The following is a 17,804-nucleotide window of genomic DNA, read 5'->3' as shown; positions in this document are numbered from 1 at the left end:
TGAAAGATAAATTTAGATTTCATATGATTTCACATATGATTTCACCCATATGTGGAATTTAAGAAACAAAACAGATGAACATAGGGAACGGGAAGGAAAAAGAAAATGAAATAAAAACAGAGGGAGGCAAACCGTAAGAAACTCTAAACTACAGAGAACAAACTGAGGGTTGCTGGTGGGGAGGTGGGTGGGGGGATGGGCTAAATGGGTGATGGGCATTAATGAGGGTACTTGTTTGTTGTTGTTGTTGTTGTTGTTGTTGTTGTTGTTTTAAAGATTTTATTTATTTATTTGACAGAGATAGAGACAGCCAGCGAGAGAGGGAACACAAGCAGGGGGAGTGGGAGAGGAAGAAGCAGGCTCATAGCAGAGGAGCCCGATGTGGGGCTCGATCCCATAACGCCAGGATCACGCCCTGAGCCGAAGGCAGACGCTTAACCGCTGTGCCACCCAGGCGCCCCAGTTGTTGTTGTTTTTAAATATTTTATTTATTTATTTGACAGAGAGAGAGACAGCCAGCGAGAGAGGGAACACAAGCAGGGGGAGTGGGAGAGGAAGAAGCAGGCTTCCAGCGGAGCAGGGAGCCCAATGCAGGGCTCCATCCCAGAACCCTGGGATCATGCCCTGAGCCGAAGGCAGACGCTTAACGACTGAGCCACCCAGGAGCCCCAGGAGGGTACTTGTTGTGATGAGGACTGAGTGTTATAGGTAAGTGATAAATCACTAAATTTTACTCCTGAAAACAATATACACTATGTGTTAACTAACTTGAATTTAAATCAATCAATCAGTCAGTCAATCAATCAATCATAATCCCGTAGTCTCAGTGTCAAAAGTAAGGCACAAAGAGCTTAGCTGCCTGCCCAGGGTCACCCTACTGGTAAGAGGTGGAGCCAGCATCACACCCAGGCAGTGTGGCCCCAGAGACTTTCCTGTGAACCATTTGCTGAAAACCACCGTCCAGCCCACACGTGGTATCTCCCAAACTTTGCAGGGGACATTTCATGCTTGCTCCATTTGATCCAGCATTTCCGAGGAGCAGGAGTGTGTTTCAGGCATCAATCCCACATGTTGGCATACATGCCCGCCTCACTAGGTAGGGCCGTTTTTGTGAGCAAGTGTAGAGCACACCACGTGGCTAGATGCAGCAGTCATTGAATGCTCATGGAGAACTTTTTATGATGTGAGTAGAGCTTATCATAAAGTGACGAAAGCAGAATGCAGAACTGTCTGTAGAGCATGAGCTCAAGCCTTACTCCGCTGTGTTGGCATGGTCAACGTTTATTCACCAGTCAATTATCTTTCCCATTCATCTGGTATCCAGACACCGCAACCAAGGAGTCTTTGAAGGTTGTAACAGGGCAACCTGTGTCTTAGGTTTCTAAAGCATGGGACAGAGGGCTGTGCCTATTGATGATGCCCAGTGAATTCTTACTGCTTGACAAACAAATGGAGGAGGAAATCAGGATCACATTGGACCCATTAGATCACTGTCTTAAAGAGACCAGGTTCAGTTTGGGTTGCCACATTTTAAAGGGAAATGAGTATTTTTGTTCCTGGATGCTTCCTGGTTCCGTTAATGGGCCACAGGAAGGCAGAGGAGTGGCTGCAGTCAGTCCCCAAGGTGGCAGCTTGAAGTGATTACTCCTGTGGGTAGAGAACACCAGGCATTTCTGTTTCTGGGACTGATAATATTGGGTTGGATATTGATGCAATATACCATATCTTGTTGACTTTTACTCCTCTATAAAGACTGCATGGCCCAGGCAAAAGGTTTTCCATCCTGAATACTTGCTTGCTTTTCCCATCCAAGTGAAGGCACAGAACTCTCATGTTTATTCTTGGCTGGGGACCTTGTGTAGCAGGACTTTCTACCTGGAATGAGCTATAAGTGATTCTGAGGGAGTGAGGGCTCCTGACCCAGTAACCTGCCTGCTGTTGGCATGCAGTAAAGCTTCCAAAATATTGTCTCAGTACTTGCACAGGATTTCCATAGCACAGACATAACTACTGTACAATTTATTAACCTTAATTTACAGACAAGAAAACTAAGGCTCAGGGACTTAGTTGACTTTGTCAAGGTCACAAAGAAAGTAAATGTCATAGTTAGGACCATGACCTCAAATTTCTACTCCAGTTTTGCTAATGCCTGACTGCCATTTATTATGTATAATGCTTACTCTGTGTAGGCATGATGCCGATGCTTTCATATATGCTCTACCTACGTTTTTAAAGCACCCTGTCTTAGAGCACACACCACCCTCTGGATGATCTCCAACCTCATCTCAGGGCAAAGTTGACCAGGTGGCAGCTCTTGGAAGACACCACTATTTTCCTGCCCCACAGCTTTTGTGCTTGCTGTTTGCTCTACTGGGAATGCTGTCCCTTGCTCTTTGCACCACCAGCTGCTTCTCATCCTCTGGGTTTCACCTCGAATGTCCTCTCCAACCAGGGGCCATCCCCAATCTCCCTGTCTAAGCAGAGTCTCCCTGCTAGTCTCACTCATAGCACTGTCTGCTTCCTTCTTGGCCCTTACTAGCATGTGTATTTACACTCCTTAATTGTTTAGTTGAATATAATCGGTCTGCCCCGTGGAATGAAAGGGTAGGGCCAGGTCTGTTTCATGCCCTGAGAAGCCTAGACAGTGCCCTGCACATAGTAGGTCCCCAAAATGTGTGTCAAATGACATAACGGGTGCAGAAACGAGCAGATTACTGCATTGCACAGCGAGCTGGTGTTACAACTCTCATGAAAACAGCTTTAATGCCGAAAGAGAGCTCTTTCTGGGAGCAGCATAGATAGAGGGCTGATGACAGGAACCAGATGGAAGCAGGTTGGCCAGCTTGGGGTTGTTGAGCTCACCCAGGCACAGCAAGAGGATGGCTTGGACTTACAGTGGTGTCTCTGGGGCTGGAGAGGTGATTGAACCCAAAGGTGTATAGGGCTGAGACTGGCTGGGAGAAAGATGCAGGAGGAGGGAAGGATGCTCCCAGGGTCTGTCTGGGCAGCCCCCTGCCTTTGTTGATCAAGGATGTAGGGCCTGGCTGGTGACAGTGGGCTTCCGAGGGGCCTGGCATTCTGTCACATTTCCAATGCAGTAGACAGAGGGCCCAGACAACATTGTATCCTTAGCCCACCAGTTCTCCCATGCCCACCCACTCTGGCTTGGACAGGTCCTTGGCTTCCTGAACATCTATGAGCCTGACTTTCCTAAGGTTTTGTAGAATCGAGGGGGTCAGTGTTGGTGGGAGAGGGTGGGGCTTCCTAAGAGTAAAGGGCTCAGGCACCATGTGGAAAACAGTCCTGGGGACTGCAACAAAAGTTTGGAGAGCTAAGGTCCATGCCTGTCCTATTTATCCACAAGCCTCCTCTGGGAATCTCTCAGTCTGTGCATGACCTGATCAGTCATCTTTCTCTTATAGATCCCATGATCCCAAAAGTGTTTAACTTCTTCCTCCAGTGGATTGGTGAGTGGACACCTACCTTCCCTGCTCTTCCCACCCCTGACCTTTGGTGCTGGCTGACCGTGATCCTCCCCTGCCCTTTCCTTCCCTGCTGTGTCCTTGCTCAGTCAGGCATCCCATCCACTGGACAACCTGGCCCTCTAGTCCCCTTAGTTAATCTGCTCAGTACTAAGACAGGGAGAACACAAGAAAGCTACTGGGTGGACAGAAAGTGGGGCTCAGATACATCATCCTTCTGGGTCTGTCAATTTCTCTCTGGACAGGCATCTATTCTACTGGGGTTTTTTTCCCTTTTATTTTTTTAATTTTTTTATTATATTATGTTAGTCACCATACAATACATCCCTAGTTTTTGATGTAAAGTTCCATGATTCATTACTTGCGTATAACACCCAGTGCACCGTGTGATACGTGCCCTCCTTAATACCCATCACCAGCCTATCCCATTCCCCCACTCCCTCCCCTCTGAAGCCCTCAGTTTGTTTCCCAGAGTCCATAGTCTCTCATGGTTCATCACCCCTTCTGTTTACCCCCCTTTCTTCTTCCCTTTCTTCTCCTACCGATCTTCCTATTCGTATGTTCCATAAATGAGTGAAACCATATGATAATTGTCTTTCTCTGCTTGGTTTTGTTTTTCTGGTGGAACTCCGACTAATATAAATTTTGGTACCAAGAACGATTCTAAAGGAACAGAATCTTAACAAGTTTTCTGAATTGGTTCTGGGTCTCATGAATTGGTTCTCTAATAGGATTATTTGGAAAGGGACTGATGACTCTATTCCCAATGGTAAAGAGGACACTGGTAACCCAGGGCCTGGTGTTGCAATACATAAGACATCACCATTGGATGCTGCTAATCAAATAATTGCAAAAGGCAAGGCTCTGATGACCATGTGTTTGATGCCTTAAAACATGTTAGTCAAACTAAGGAGCATAAGAAGATTGACTGGATGTCAGCGTTATACTGGAGAAAGTGGGAAAAGGAAAGAATAATGTGGAGGATTCAAATTCTCAGACCAGGGGCACCTGGGTGGCTCAGTCAGGTAGGTCTCTGCCTTAGGGTCAGGTCATGATCCCTGGGTCCTGGGATTGAGCCCCGCATTGGGCTCCCTGCTCAGCGGGGAGTCTGCTTCTCCCTCTGCCCCTTCCTCCACTTGTGCATACTCTCCCTCTCTCTCTCTCTCTTTCTCTCTCTCCGTCAAATAAATAAAGTCTTTTCAAAAAAACCCCAAAACAAATTCTCAGACCAAAAAAGAAATAAATGACCTGAAAGCTTCTATGTCTGCATTGAAGATCACTCTGACCTGTAGCCACAGGCTTTATTTAGCCAGGCCTCAGATTTCTGAAACCAAACCCAGGTGTCATCCTGCCTGTGTCTGAATTATCAGCAAACTGAATTCCATATCTCGAAGGGTGTCATCTGTTACAGTGAGAACTATGAGAAATAGGAGTCTGATGATTGGAACAGGGACATATGGGAAGATCCCCATGAAGCTGGAGGCATCAAACACCTATATTCTACTGAGTCTTCTTTGCCAGTTGGGGAGTATATCCATTCCAGCTAGGCATTCCAGAACCAGAGAAATAACCTCAGGAGAGGTTTGGGTATACAGCACCAGCTAGGTGGCAATAACTTGCAGCATTGAAGGAAGGCCCTCCAGGAGGCTGTATAAGCTTTTCATCAATGTCCAATACATGGTGCGGTTTCTCGCATAGCCAGGATTCACCCATCCAGGACTCTAGGGATGGAAAGGGGAGCAGCACCACTCATTACTAACCCTAGTGTTCTGATTAGCAACATTTGGAGTACTTATCACTGCAACCTTATGCTCTGCTGTCCTAGTGGTCTTACTTCCAAAAGTAGGAGTGCCTCCACCAGGAGACACAGGAATGACTATGTGAAGATACCTCCTGGCCACTCTGGGCTCCTCATGGGTCTAACTCAGAAGCAGTTACTGTACTGGGTCGATCCTGATTTCCAAGGGGGAAATTGGCAGTTTCCTTACCAATGAAGGTGAGAAAAGATATGCTCGGAATGGAGGAAATACATGGGGCATCTCGTAGGACTACCCTGCCTTGTCATTAGAGTAAATGGAGAAATGCCACAGCCCAATTCAGGCAAGATTAGTAATGGCCCAGATCCTTCAAGAGTGAAGGTTTGGGTCATGGCACCAGGCAAAAACCCACAACTGGCTGAGGTGCTTTCAGAGGGCAAAGAAAATATGGAATGGGTGGTGGAAGAAGGGGGTTATAAATGCTAAGGATGGCTATGTCACAGGTTATAGAAATAAGGAATGTAATTATTTCTAGCATTTTCCTTATTTGTTTTGAATATGATTATGCACGTGTGCACATGTGTGTCAGATTTTTTCTTCTTTTTCTTATATCCTGCACAGAAACCATAATGTGTGATACTAATAGTTAACTCTGTACCACAGCATTTAAGTCAAAGGATTTCAGGGAGGAGAGAGAATACCCTCCAAAGATTTTGCTTTGTTGTTGGGGAAAAGGATCAACACACTTTCAATCTTAAGAAGGTTAGTTGGTAGAAGTGTGACTTTATTACACGTAACTTGCAGATTAAGTATGGTTTAAGGGAATGTGTGAATGCCAAGAGGACGAAAGGAGGACTGTGATGTCTTGCTTTATGTGTCAACTTAGATTGGCTGGACTCCCGATGGTTCAATTAAACAAAAGTCTAGATGTTGCACTAAAAATTTTATGGATATGGTTAACATCTGTAATCAATCGCATTTAAGAAAAAGATGTTTCCTTGATGAACGGGGAGGCCTAATCCCCTCGTTGAATAGCCTTAAGAGCAGACTTTTAGAAGATGGAAAGATGCAGGAGAAGAGATTCTCCCTTAGAGCTTCTGTAACAACTTGGTTGCAACCCAGTTATACCCATTTAGGATTTCTGATCTCTTAAACTATAGGATCACCAATTGTGCTCTTTTAAGGAACTAAGTTTGTGTAATTTGGTAAAGCAGCAAGAGAAAACATTACAGGAACACACAAGCAGGCAGGAAGAACAACAACAGGGAGAGGGCAGACAGCCTGGGGACAGGCAGCTGATCATGATTTACATGGAGAGTCAGAGCTACAGCCAGGTGGGAGAAAGGAAACAGGCAAACATGTAGGAATCATGGCAAAGGGTGAGACAGAGAAGGGAAGACAGTCTGATGCACAAGAGGAGAGTAGGGAGGCTGGCAGGTGGGCAGAGTGAAAGCAGGAAGTGGGCAGAAGACAGCAGATAGGAGAGACTGACAGGAAGACAGGATGGCAGGCAGGAGGCCCTCAGGGCTCATCCTTGTCCCCACAAGGGTTAGAGGAGCTTCCTGAGGTGCAGGTGGATCCCATTCTTGGACTTCAACACGATTCTTGGAAAGGGAACGGGGACCCTGAAAGGATCCGGAGCCAGCTCAAAGCGGAGCAGGGTCAGGGCCACCGCCACCTTCATCTCGTTCATGGCAAACTGCTTCCCGATGCAGTTCCTGGGTCAGGGAGGGAAAAGGATATGAGGAGGAGCCTCAAACCCCCTGCCAGGATCAGCACATTCAGGGTTTTCTGCATGGGCCCAGCCCAGATCCCCTTTCCCCAGGACACACACACATCTCTAGCCTACCTAACCTTGCTTGTTTCACGCTCTCCCCTTGACCCTTGACAAAGCCTACACTCTTCCAGGATTGCGTCCTACTCCTACCTCTGTTCTCAGTAGGCCTGAAACCCTGTTAGAAGAAGGTCAGCACCTGGAGCCTTGGGGCCAAGTCAAGAGATCACTAAAACAGTTAATTATTAAGTTGTTTGTTCTCTGCACAAGCCTTTTCTGGTTTCACAATGTGGAGACCAGGACAGGGCACCGTAGGGGATAGGACGGGCCACACTTCAGGCCCTAACCATCTGGGGCACACAGGGATCCAGATCCTCAGAGAAAGGACAAGGCAGAGTTGGGTAAGGAAGTCAGAATGGCAACAGGGAAGCTTTCTGCAGGGGCAGAGCCTTAGTGACGCTCAGTCTGCTGTGCCATCTGCCTCCAGACTGCCAGTCTGGGTCCAGACTCCTGCCTCCCCCTCGGCCCCTCAGCCAACCAGCTGCTGGAGCCATCCAATTCTACTACAGAAATGTCCCTGCCTGCCATCCCTCAACCTCCTCACCTGGGCTTTTCTGTCTTCTGCCTCCACTCCCTCCCTGAATTCCCAGCCCAGCTCAGAGCCTCCCATGCCCTCCATCACAGGTCTGACATGTCCACACGCCTCAGCTGGCATCAAAGTCCTCTCTGGCTTGTTGGCTCACTCACCTGTCACCTGTTCAGCTCCTCCTCCCAGCTCAGCTCCTGCTGAGGAGGTCCCAGAGAATGCCCACCCTCCCCCTCTGCTTGCCACATGCTCAAGGCTAAGGCAATGCCAGGCTGCCCTCCCACTTGTCCCTGCTGGCTGTGCCTCTTCATTCCTGGACCCTGACATCACCATAATATTTTACTCAAGGACATATCACTTTCCAGAACAGGAAAGTGCCAGGAACATGGAGCTTCCTACAGTGGGGTCAATTAGTGAAGGAGAGAAAGAAAGAAAGAAAGAAAGAAAGAAAGAAAGAAAGAAAGAAAGAAAGAAAGAGAAAGGAAGGAAGAAAGATAGATGTGTCTTTTGAGTGGAGGCATTTATTTCTTGACTGTGAACTCCTGGAGGCAAGGGCAGTATGCCATCTCATAGCAGAGGACTTGGCACACAGAGACAGGCTTAATGGGCAGTCTTATAATTGAACATGTTTATTGAACTGAAAAAAAAAACAACCCTGAATGGAATAAAATATGCATGACCATTAGTTCTGAGCTAGGAATTGAACTGTCTACCCCTCTCCTGTCTCAACTGGCAGCCATAGGACTTGCACCAATATCTAGGAGAAAGGACTCAATCCCAGGGAGAAATAAATCCTGAAGCCAGCATCTGGAAGAATAATTTGCTTAAGGATGTTGTGTGAAAGTGGATTCAAACTTAGTTTGTGAAGGATTGACAGATTTCTGTATTTGGAAAAAAAACCATTTTTCAAGTAACTACTTACAAAGTTTACTGCGGTTACTATTTATAGGACACTTTGAGCAGCACTGGAGGATTTCAGAGCAGCCACTCTGGAGAAAAGTCATCCCACTGAACAGCCACTTCAAGTGTGCTTTACATTTTACAGACCAGGTAACGTTCAAATGCCATGTGTCATATACAGAATAGTGCGTTTTCTCTCAAAAGCAATTTAATGTCTTCATTTTTATATATTTGCCCATTTGGATGATTGGACTCTAAGTGTAATATTAAGGCATGTGGAGCCCAGATCATATGTGATGATTGGAGAACTGGGAATTTGTCAAGTGTACATAACCATTACCATGGAGTCAAAAATTCTTTTGGATAGATGAAAATATAGTGGCAACACAGATTAGTCAAGTACTTTATGAAGCCCTTAAGAGACTGTCGGAAACCTTCCTGTGTATGGCTTAAATATTTGACACATGCAGGTGGCTGAGGATGGAAACACCTGCAGTGCAGTCAATGGTGCAATGTGGGGGCAGAATGGGGAGTTGAGTAGTACAGGCTGGTTGAGAATGTGTGCAAAAGAAATCTTTTGATTCCGGGGCGCCTGGGTAGCGCAGTCGTTAAAGCGTCTGCCTTCGGCTCAGGGCGTGATCCCGGCGTGCCGGGATCGAGTCCCACATCGGGCTCCTCCGCTATGAGCCTGTTTCTTACTTTCCCACTCCCCCTGCTGTGTTCCCTCTCTCACTGGCTGTCTCTCTGTCACATAAATAAATAAAATCTTTAAAAAAAAAAAAAAGAAAGAAAGAAATCTTTTGATTCCATCCTGACTTTGACATCAACAACTCTTGAAAATTACATGTGAGAAAATCTAATTCTGTGAAGTCATACTCATAAAGTGAAGAAATCACAAGAATACCCTGAGCTTTTGAGCACCCACTGACACTGAATTGTGGCTGGAGACTGGGTAAGAGCAATGGGTCAACGTCTCCATGGCATGCCGTGATTACCAACTTTCTTTGTCAGAGACACACATCTCTCTCCCAGCAAACCAACATGCCAGGGCATATTTTCAGACCCCACAGAAATGTAGGAAACCACAAACATCAGGTATGTACCCAGGAAACAGCCCCCCCCCCCCCCGTCCTGGTACAAGTGCCTCACCTTGGTCCTCCTGAGAAGGGCAGGAAAGCATGGCTGTGTCGTGAGGAATCTGGTGCAAACCGAGAAGGGTCAAACACCTGCAGAGGGAGCACCAGGGCCAATACAGGTGTGGTCAAGCCCCTCCTTCCAATCATCCAAGGGACAGCACACCCAAAGGTGGGAGAGGAGGAGAGGTTGGTCTGGAGAGGTCATCCCACCCGCTCCTCCCAAAGCTATCATACCTCTGGGTTTGGCCACACCTTTGGGTTGTGGTGAAGGGCATAAAAGGAGGGTGACACTAAGAATCCTGTGGGACAGAAGAGAGAAGACTGATCACACATGCCTGTGGGGCCCAGGTGCACCCACGCGCCACTTGGAAGCCACTACGAGAGCCACTTCTCATCACTGTGAATAGAATGATAGAGTTGACGGAGGTGTGGGACAGACATGGCACAGAACGTGTGCTCCTGTGTACAGATTAGTTGATTAACCATGACCAGGCTGAGAAGCAGGAAAGAACTCAACTCAAGCGACAACTCACATTTATCAAGTACCATCCATGAGCCCTTGGGGAATATGCATGAACTCCTCCATCTTCACAACATGTGAGGCTCACATCTCCATTGTTTCCATGAGGCACTTGAGCCTTGGGGAGGCTGAGCAACGTGCCTATGACCACCCAGGTAGGATGTGGCAGGGCTGGGATTCAGAGCAGAGAGGAGCCAAAAGGTGGCTGCCAGCCATGGCAGGGATCTCAGATCTGGTCATCAGCTACTCTGCCATCAACCTGAGGGCTCCCTGGAGACTGGATCATCTAAGCCATGGCAGTGAATTCTCTAACCTCTCTCGTTAGCCTAGACCTTATAAGGAAAGACCACATCTCTCCCTGCCCCATCTGATTGTCTCTCAAGCATTCATATCTCAGGAAATTAGAATATTAGGGTAAAACCCAAAGTCACATTCAGAGGCTGTCATGTGTTTATCCCTTGAGCTTTTGCTGGATTTAAGCTCTGTGCGAAGCACATCATAGACCTCATCTGAACAACAAAAGAAATACTGATTTTCTTGAGGGGAGAAATGAGTCTCAGACATACACAAACTGCCCCAGAACATGAGGATTTCTGGCCTCCCACGCATTCCTGCAGAGTGCCTATGGAGTGAGAGTGGCAAAGTTCACACCTTTGGGTAAGGAGCGTCCATCAGGGAAGGTGATGGGCTTGCTGAGCTCTCTGCCAACAGCTGGAACTGGTGGATAGAGTCGCAGTGCCTCCTTGATGCACATGGTGGTGTAGGGCATCTGGTCCAGGTGGTCCCTAAAACAAAGCTATCCTGAAGGGCCGGCAAGGCCCTGGTAATCAGGGAATTCTCTAGTTGAGGGGGCAGGGCCCTCCCATCTCATGAGAACTCACCAGGTGATGGAGGTGCCATCCCCCAGGAGGCTCTGGACCTCCTCCCGGCACCTTTGCTGATGCTCAGGGTGTGTGGCCAGAGCATAGAGGATCCAGGACATGCCACTGGCTGTGGTGTCATGGCCCTCAAACATGAAGGTGTCCACTTCCGCACGGAGGTCCTTGTCAGAGAAGCTGTTCCCGTTCTCCCTCTGGGAAGACACGGAGAGAGGGCAGGGTTTGAGCTTGCCCTCTCTTCCACACTTGTGGGCAATGCCTCAGGCCTCCCACACTCACTTGGGCAAAGAGGAGGATGTCCAGGAAGTCCAAGTGCCTCTTGCTCCTGACCTTGTCCAGCTCTCCCTCCTCCTGCAGCTGAGCCTTCCTCATCTTGATCACTCGGTCTGTCCAGTACAGCATTCCCAGGCAGAGCTGAGAGCTCTGGGTGCCCAGACACAGCCACCCACAGTAGCCCACTTGCTCCCTGTGCCCCAGGCAGGGTGCCAGGTGGATCAGGAGGAGTGTGGGAACAGGTGTGCTTGTTGGGGTGAGGGTCTAGTGCCAGGTGCTAGCAGGTCCTCACTCCCCTCAACAGCACAGCCCAAGGAGACTCTGCTTGATTGCTGCTGGCAGGGGCTCTCATTCAGCCCTCACCCATGTGGTACACATGTAGTTTCTTACCTAGCACCTGGCACCCTAAGACCTGCACCAGGAAGTACCCGAGATGGGTGTGTCCCAAGTCCTGGAGGGACAGGACCTGCCTGAAGGGTTAGGGCCGATCCCTTTGGGATGTTCCTGATGAAGGAGGGGAGCTGCCCAGAGAGCAGAGTCCAACCTGTGTGTTGATGGGCAAGCTGGCAGGCCCGGTGGTTCAAGCGGCCTTCAGGGGTCAGCCTGTAGATGATGTCTTTCTGGTAGAAAACATTCCTCATCCGGGAAAACACCAGGTTGTTCAGGTCCCGAGTGGCCTGAAGGTAGGACTGGGAGTTCCTGAAGGGGGAGGATGCAGAAGGGACTGGATGGAGGGAGATATCCGACCTGGAGTGGAGTGGGTCTATGGGTGGAGGGTTCCTCAATCAATGTGACAGACAACACCAGGCATTTGTCATGTCATTCTTACTTCCTTGAGACCCCTAGCCCTTTATGAGGGACATGGGCAGCCAGCATCTCCCTGAGGCTGGGATCAGGTATCTGTCTAATGAAGGTTGGGTGTGGGCTGAATTTGGCTGTGGCCTAGGGCTCTCTGCAGAATGTGGCTCTTTGGGCTGGTAAACATCCAAGCTGCCCTAATTGCCTCTCGGATAAGTCCGCACTAGTCGGTAGAAACAGGACCCTGCTGCAGCTGAGGATTTCACTGACCTGTCTGCCTGGTGGTTGCCCTGGTAGCTGAAGGCACACTTCATAATGGTGTCCAACGTCATCAAGGAGATATGTCCAAAGATCTCCAGAGATGAGTTCTGGCTGAGGAGCTCTTCCCATTTGTCCTGTGGTAGAGGGACACATTACATCGGTCTTTCTCTACTCCTCCAGAAGGCCCATGCTGACAAGGCTAGACTCTCTCTCTGCCGCTTCCAAATATTCTGATGAGATGCCCTCACTCTCTAAAGCAGTTGTGTTTCATCAGTTTAGGACCATATAGCCAAATGTTTGTAATATGGTGAGTGTTGTCTCAGTATATACTCTGATAACGTTATTATTTAATTGTTATTTAACTAACCATGATCTCTTAGAGTGTGACTGAGGAATAAATGTGGTGATAACCACCTTTTAGCAGACCAGAAAACATTGTGTGTCAGGGGATTAAGGGGCTCTTTTCTGTCCTCGGGTTGATCTACACATGAGAAACGGGTGAAGTCCCAATTTAGGGAGCAAGAGTCAAGGCAAAGGAAAGGTCAAGGGGCCAGTACTGGGGTTTCTAAAGAAGGGATATCAGGTACTTTCAGCTCCTCTTGTTCAACAAATGTCAGCTGACACAGTGAGTGAGAAATAGGGTCATGCTCAGAGGTGATGCTATGGAAGGACCCCGCCCTGGAGGTGGAGACCTGGTCTCCATTTCACTCCATGGAGTGGCTAAAATCCAACAGAAGCCTTCAGCCCCAGGCCAGAGCCCACCTGAGTGACATCCTGGGATGTACACCCTGCCACTGAAGCTGCTACAGACCAGGCCAGCCAGGGGCACTTTGTCCTATTGTCCAGGGGCATTGACTACTCTCCCTGTCCAAGCCAAAAACATAGACGTGGGAGGAGAAAGGACCCTTTATCCACCATGACTGTGTCTTCTGTGGGCAATGAGCAAAGAATGGATGAAAGCAGGTGCCTGGGTGCTTTCGTGTTCCATCCATCTTCAGGGAGCCCTGTCTCATAGTATGGTATAAGTGGGTGATTCCAGGGGCCGTGTCTAATGGATGTCTGAGGGACACAGCTGTCTGAGTGTGGACTTTGTGAATTGTGCTGTGGGTGTGAGTGTGCAGGTGAGCAGGGCTTGAACTTACCAGCATCACTTGGACAGAGTCAGCCATGAGCCCCACGTAGGGTTTCAAGATGTCATAGTGGAAGGCTGGGGTCAGCATCCGCCGGTGTTGGAACCATGTTTGCCCATTCAACAGGAGCAAACCATACCCTGGACCACAATGGGTGTGTGGGGGGGGAAGGAACCTTCCAAGAGTTATATGGGGACAACTGGGGAAGAACCCAGGGTGTCAGAAGAAGGGCATCCTGGGCAAGGCAGGAAAGGGCAGTGTATGTCAGGAAGGGGACTTCTGAATGCCTGTTGCACAGCTGTGAGATTGAGGTTGAAACAGAGCAGGGTTGGGTAAATGGAGGACTTCACTGAAAAGTTAGTCTGAGATCATTACCGAGGACTGAGATGTGATGACGGAGAAGGTGAGGGGCAGGAGGGCTCCCTACCATTAAGAAAGTGTGAGGTTTTTATCTGAGGAAGAGAGAGGAGGCTCGATTTAGAGCTGAGTGGACTGACCATGGTCCTGGTCACCTCTTATTTAATCTGGGCCAAATGGATATTTGTTGGCAAGCCTAAGCAGAAGGTGGACCGAAGTCCTAGTTAAATATACTTACCTATCCAGGGAGCCATGAATCTGTAGGAACCCTCAGACTTTGGGTCTGAAAGTAAGAAGGGCCTTACAGGTTAACTGGAGGCGACCAACGAAGGCAGGCTGCCCCCCAGAGGTAGCTGTGGTGCAGACCATTGTCTCTCACCCCTTCCTGATGATTGTCAGCTGGCAGTTTGTGTCAAGCCACCTTCCACTCCCTTCCAACCTGGTCTCTGTTTCTTTCCGGATAGACACTGTAGGCTCGGGGAGGCAGATGCCAAGTCCCACAGCAGAGCCCCACTGGATCGGGTAAGTAGATCCATAAGAAACAAAGGCTCTGTTTTAGTGCCAATGAAAAGACTGAATCTCTGGTGTTTTTATAAATTGTGGTGGCTCAGGCATCCCATTACCCAGCACAGACAACACTTAGAAGTGCCTAATCAAAGTCATCTTGTATAGGAAACTGTCTTCCAGACCAGGAATCCTCTCAATTTGGTTTAGAAGGGAAGGAAAGAAGACAGGCAGCAGAGAAGGAAGAGGAGAAGAACAGAAAAAAAGAAAACGAAGAAGAAGAAGAAGAGCAGAACACAACAGAAAAGAAATAAAAGAAATAAAGCAGCCCAACAGGGCTGTTTCAACATTCAGTTTAGATAACAATCTGGCCTTCTGCTGGCTTGTGGACTGGGAGGGTGGTAGGTAGAGGGTCAGGGATCAATGGCTGAGCCTCCAGTGTCTTGTGCTACTTCACAGATCCCTGGGCATGTATCCAAGAGGGAAGAGCTGCTTGAACAAGTATGAGGGTGTCCTCTCACCAGACCGCCCCAGGATCAGTTTCATGTAGTCAGGGTCATAGATCATGAGCTCCACCTCTGTGCCCCATAGCCAACGAGGACAGGCACATGGGAAATTCTCTACCCATTTCAGTAGCAGTTGCAGTTCCTCTTCTTTTTGCAACTGTCACCAAAAGAAAGAGAAAACAATAAGCCCTTTCTTCTGGTTCCAGGGCTACGGCTGGGGTAAGGGCAGGATGGGCATAGGGAGAGAGATCTGGATGTATCAGCACAACTAAGTGTTCAGAGCTGTTTCTTATGACCTTGGCTCTGATCCAGACTTTCCTGGTTGTCCAAGGTTTGTCCTAGGCCAGGTTCTGTCCCATTGTCGAGTCGAGTTAGTGGCCGTCACAACCAACAGCCTACAGAAGGTTGTCAGGAATTAACTCCATGGTGTAAAAAAGTACTGGAAGTCATTAGTACAACATTTGCATGAAACACGTATGACAACTTTTATCACATGGTAAGCAATTTTGCCATATAATTTTATTTGGGGCATTAAATGGATTATATTTTTTAATTTAAGTTTGCATATTAATTTTATTTTCCTGACAGACAGATTAAGAGGCCATGACAGTAGAGGATAATTAAAGTGTGATGGAGGGAAGCCCAAGTTTCTGGGGAAGATTCAGGTACTCCGAATTGACCATTAGAATCCCTTCCTCATGCATTTGCTCATTCATCAAATCATCACTTACCACAACGATATTGGGTTACGTGGGTCATTGGACTACAACTGCCCAGTTGACTCCGACCACTTGTTGAATTCATAAACCCTTGATGAGCCCGTCTACATGTGGGCTTTCCCTTTGCCCTGGGCAGCCCTCATACCCAGCCAGTGCTGGCACCCAGGTAGTGTCGGTTGGGTGGTTGCTGCCTTCCCCAGCCCACTCTTCCCTTCCACTCCCCAGTGCAGCCCCTTCTTACCTCCTGCTTGTGTCCAAAGAGCCAGTGGGAGGGAGGGGATGGGAACTCCTGGACTGCTTTGAGCAGCCTCTGCCTGCGCAGGTAGAGCTGTGCTGCCTTGAGCAGCAGCAGAGCCAGCCCTAGCAGGGAGGCCACTTGCAGGAGCCCAGAGACACTGCCCAGGGGTCCGGTGATACTCAGCACAGAGACACTCATGGTGAAGGGGCTGCAGGATCGCTGACTCTTCGTGACTGTCCCTGACTGTTGCTGACCTCCCCTGAACATCCCAGCCCAGTCAGTCAGGGGAGGATTGTCCTGCCAACCTGGAGGGAGGGTGAAGGGTGAGGGTGGAGTTTGGACGGGATTTCTAGAGTTCATTAACTGTGAGGATCCACCTTGGGAAACTGTGGGTTGAAAGCTTTCTCAGTCAACAGTGATAATGGCCGGGCACATTCCCACTTGCTCTTCTCCCTGTTATTCATCAAATATTTCAGGAGCACCTACTCTGTGCCAGGCGGTGTGCTATGTGCCAGGACACAGCTGCCAGTAAAACAGACATGAATCCTGACTGCAAAAACTTCACCGTCTAGGTTACCAAATGTTCAGGAGGTGTGCTTGGTTTGATTATTATCCTATTTCTCAGAGGAAAACACTTACAGGGAGGTAAAGTGATGTGGCCAGAGGAAAACCACCATTGAGAGTGCCAGCTGGGATTAGAATCAGGGGTCTCCAAACTGTCTGCCTCAGGTGCCTCTGCATCGTTCCCCACGCTTGTCCCAGTCCACCATTCAGCGATGTCCTGGGCTGACTATGCCAGCAGGCAGAGCACTGGCCTCACACTCAGGAGGCCCAGTCCAGGGCTGGCTCATGACATATGAAGCCAGCCAATCATACACCCTTCACCTCAGTTTCTCCTTCTGTAAGAGGAGTAATTGACCCTTTCCCAAGGTCCTCCCAGAAATGCTCATTCAGTCAGTCACTCATGCACTCAGCAAATGTTTCCTGAGCTCACAGGCTGGGAGGTCAAGGTAGAAAACTAACGCTGTATAGGAAAATGTGATAAGGCTGTACTGAAAGAATGAATAGTGGGCTGGGCCCACCCAGGAAGGAGACAACTAAAAACATGAGTAGGACCCTGAAGGGTGAATAGGAGTTCACCACGTGAAGAGTGCCAGGCAGAGGGATGGGCACTAAAGACTCAATAGGAAGATCAGTAGGAGAAGGAGGGGAAGAATGAAGGGGGGGTAAACAGAAGGGGGAATGAACCATGAGAGACTGTGGACTCTGGGAAACAAACTGAGGGCTTCAGAGGGGAAGGGGGTGGGGGATTGGGATAGGCTGGTGATGGGTATTAAGGAGGGCACATATTGCATGGTGCACTGGGTGTTATACACAAATAATGAATCATGGAACATTGCATCAAAAACTGGGGATGTACTGTATGGTGACTAACATAACATAATAAAAAATTATTATAAAAAAAGACTCATGGAGATCATATCAAATCACATCTGAGGGCGACAAGTTAGTGTCTCAGCCTCACTTTGCTCCTGATTCTCTTCCCCCAAGTCAACTCCAAGCCCATAATTCAGAGAGGAAAACAAGATGTTTTCGTGAGGAGTTCTTTGGAAGGCAGCTTTTCCTCCTGCCCTTTTCCTCACCATCTACCTTGTTATTCCTATGCCCTCCTCCTGTGGCCAACCTAGTGACAGGAGATTCCTTACACAACCCATGGGGCCACAGGTCTCTCCCTTTTTCTCTAAAATCTGGGATCTTATTCAGACTCAGAGGTGTGTAACCACGTTACCCATGCCCCTCAAATTTCCTCCACTTCTATGGTTACTTTCCTCCGCTCACTGGCCCAGGCCCAGCGCCTCTGTAGCCTGAGTCCTTTCCTTACTTGGCCCAGCACCAGCTTTGCACCTAGCACATGAGGGGCAGTTGTTGAGAGACCTTTGAAGTGGGACAGCTTGGGTTGCAATTCTGGATGTAACTCCGTGTTT

At 48.5% G+C, this 17,804-nt stretch overlaps 1 protein-coding gene and 1 long non-coding RNA gene across 3 annotated transcripts; one reads left to right on the top strand and one right to left on the bottom strand.

The window, feature by feature from the left end:
* Positions 1–512: 512 nt before the first annotated feature.
* On the top strand, positions 513–15,391 carry LOC130543467 (uncharacterized). 2 transcript variants are annotated; one of them, XR_008958838.1, is made up of 5 exons: positions 513–708; positions 3,423–3,467; positions 5,861–6,001; positions 8,549–8,649; positions 14,317–15,391. It is a non-coding gene; the product is annotated as an uncharacterized LOC130543467 (long non-coding RNA). The 2 variants fall into 2 exon arrangements; XR_008958837.1 differs by lacking the exon at positions 14,317–15,391 and having other exon boundaries at positions 8,549–9,243.
* LOC130543466 (cytochrome P450 4A6-like) lies at positions 6,003–16,103 on the bottom strand. The gene is made up of 12 exons (XM_057310662.1): positions 15,823–16,103; positions 14,878–15,019; positions 14,091–14,135; positions 13,508–13,635; positions 12,375–12,499; positions 11,851–12,005; positions 11,313–11,419; positions 11,037–11,227; positions 10,807–10,940; positions 9,870–9,934; positions 9,649–9,725; positions 6,003–6,957 (listed from the first exon to the last, which is right to left on the bottom strand). Exons 1-12 carry the CDS (start codon positions 16,084–16,086, stop codon positions 6,789–6,791), a joined length of 1,602 nt encoding a protein of 533 aa, XP_057166645.1. The 5' UTR covers positions 16,087–16,103; the 3' UTR covers positions 6,003–6,788.
* Between the last annotated feature and the right edge of the window lie 1,701 nt (positions 16,104–17,804).

The sequence above is a fragment of the Ursus arctos genome, unplaced genomic scaffold (assembly GCF_023065955.2).
Source record: "Ursus arctos isolate Adak ecotype North America unplaced genomic scaffold, UrsArc2.0 scaffold_12, whole genome shotgun sequence".
Classification (NCBI taxonomy): domain Eukaryota; kingdom Metazoa; phylum Chordata; class Mammalia; order Carnivora; family Ursidae; genus Ursus; species Ursus arctos.
This window is presented reverse-complemented; position numbering and strand designations above follow the sequence as displayed.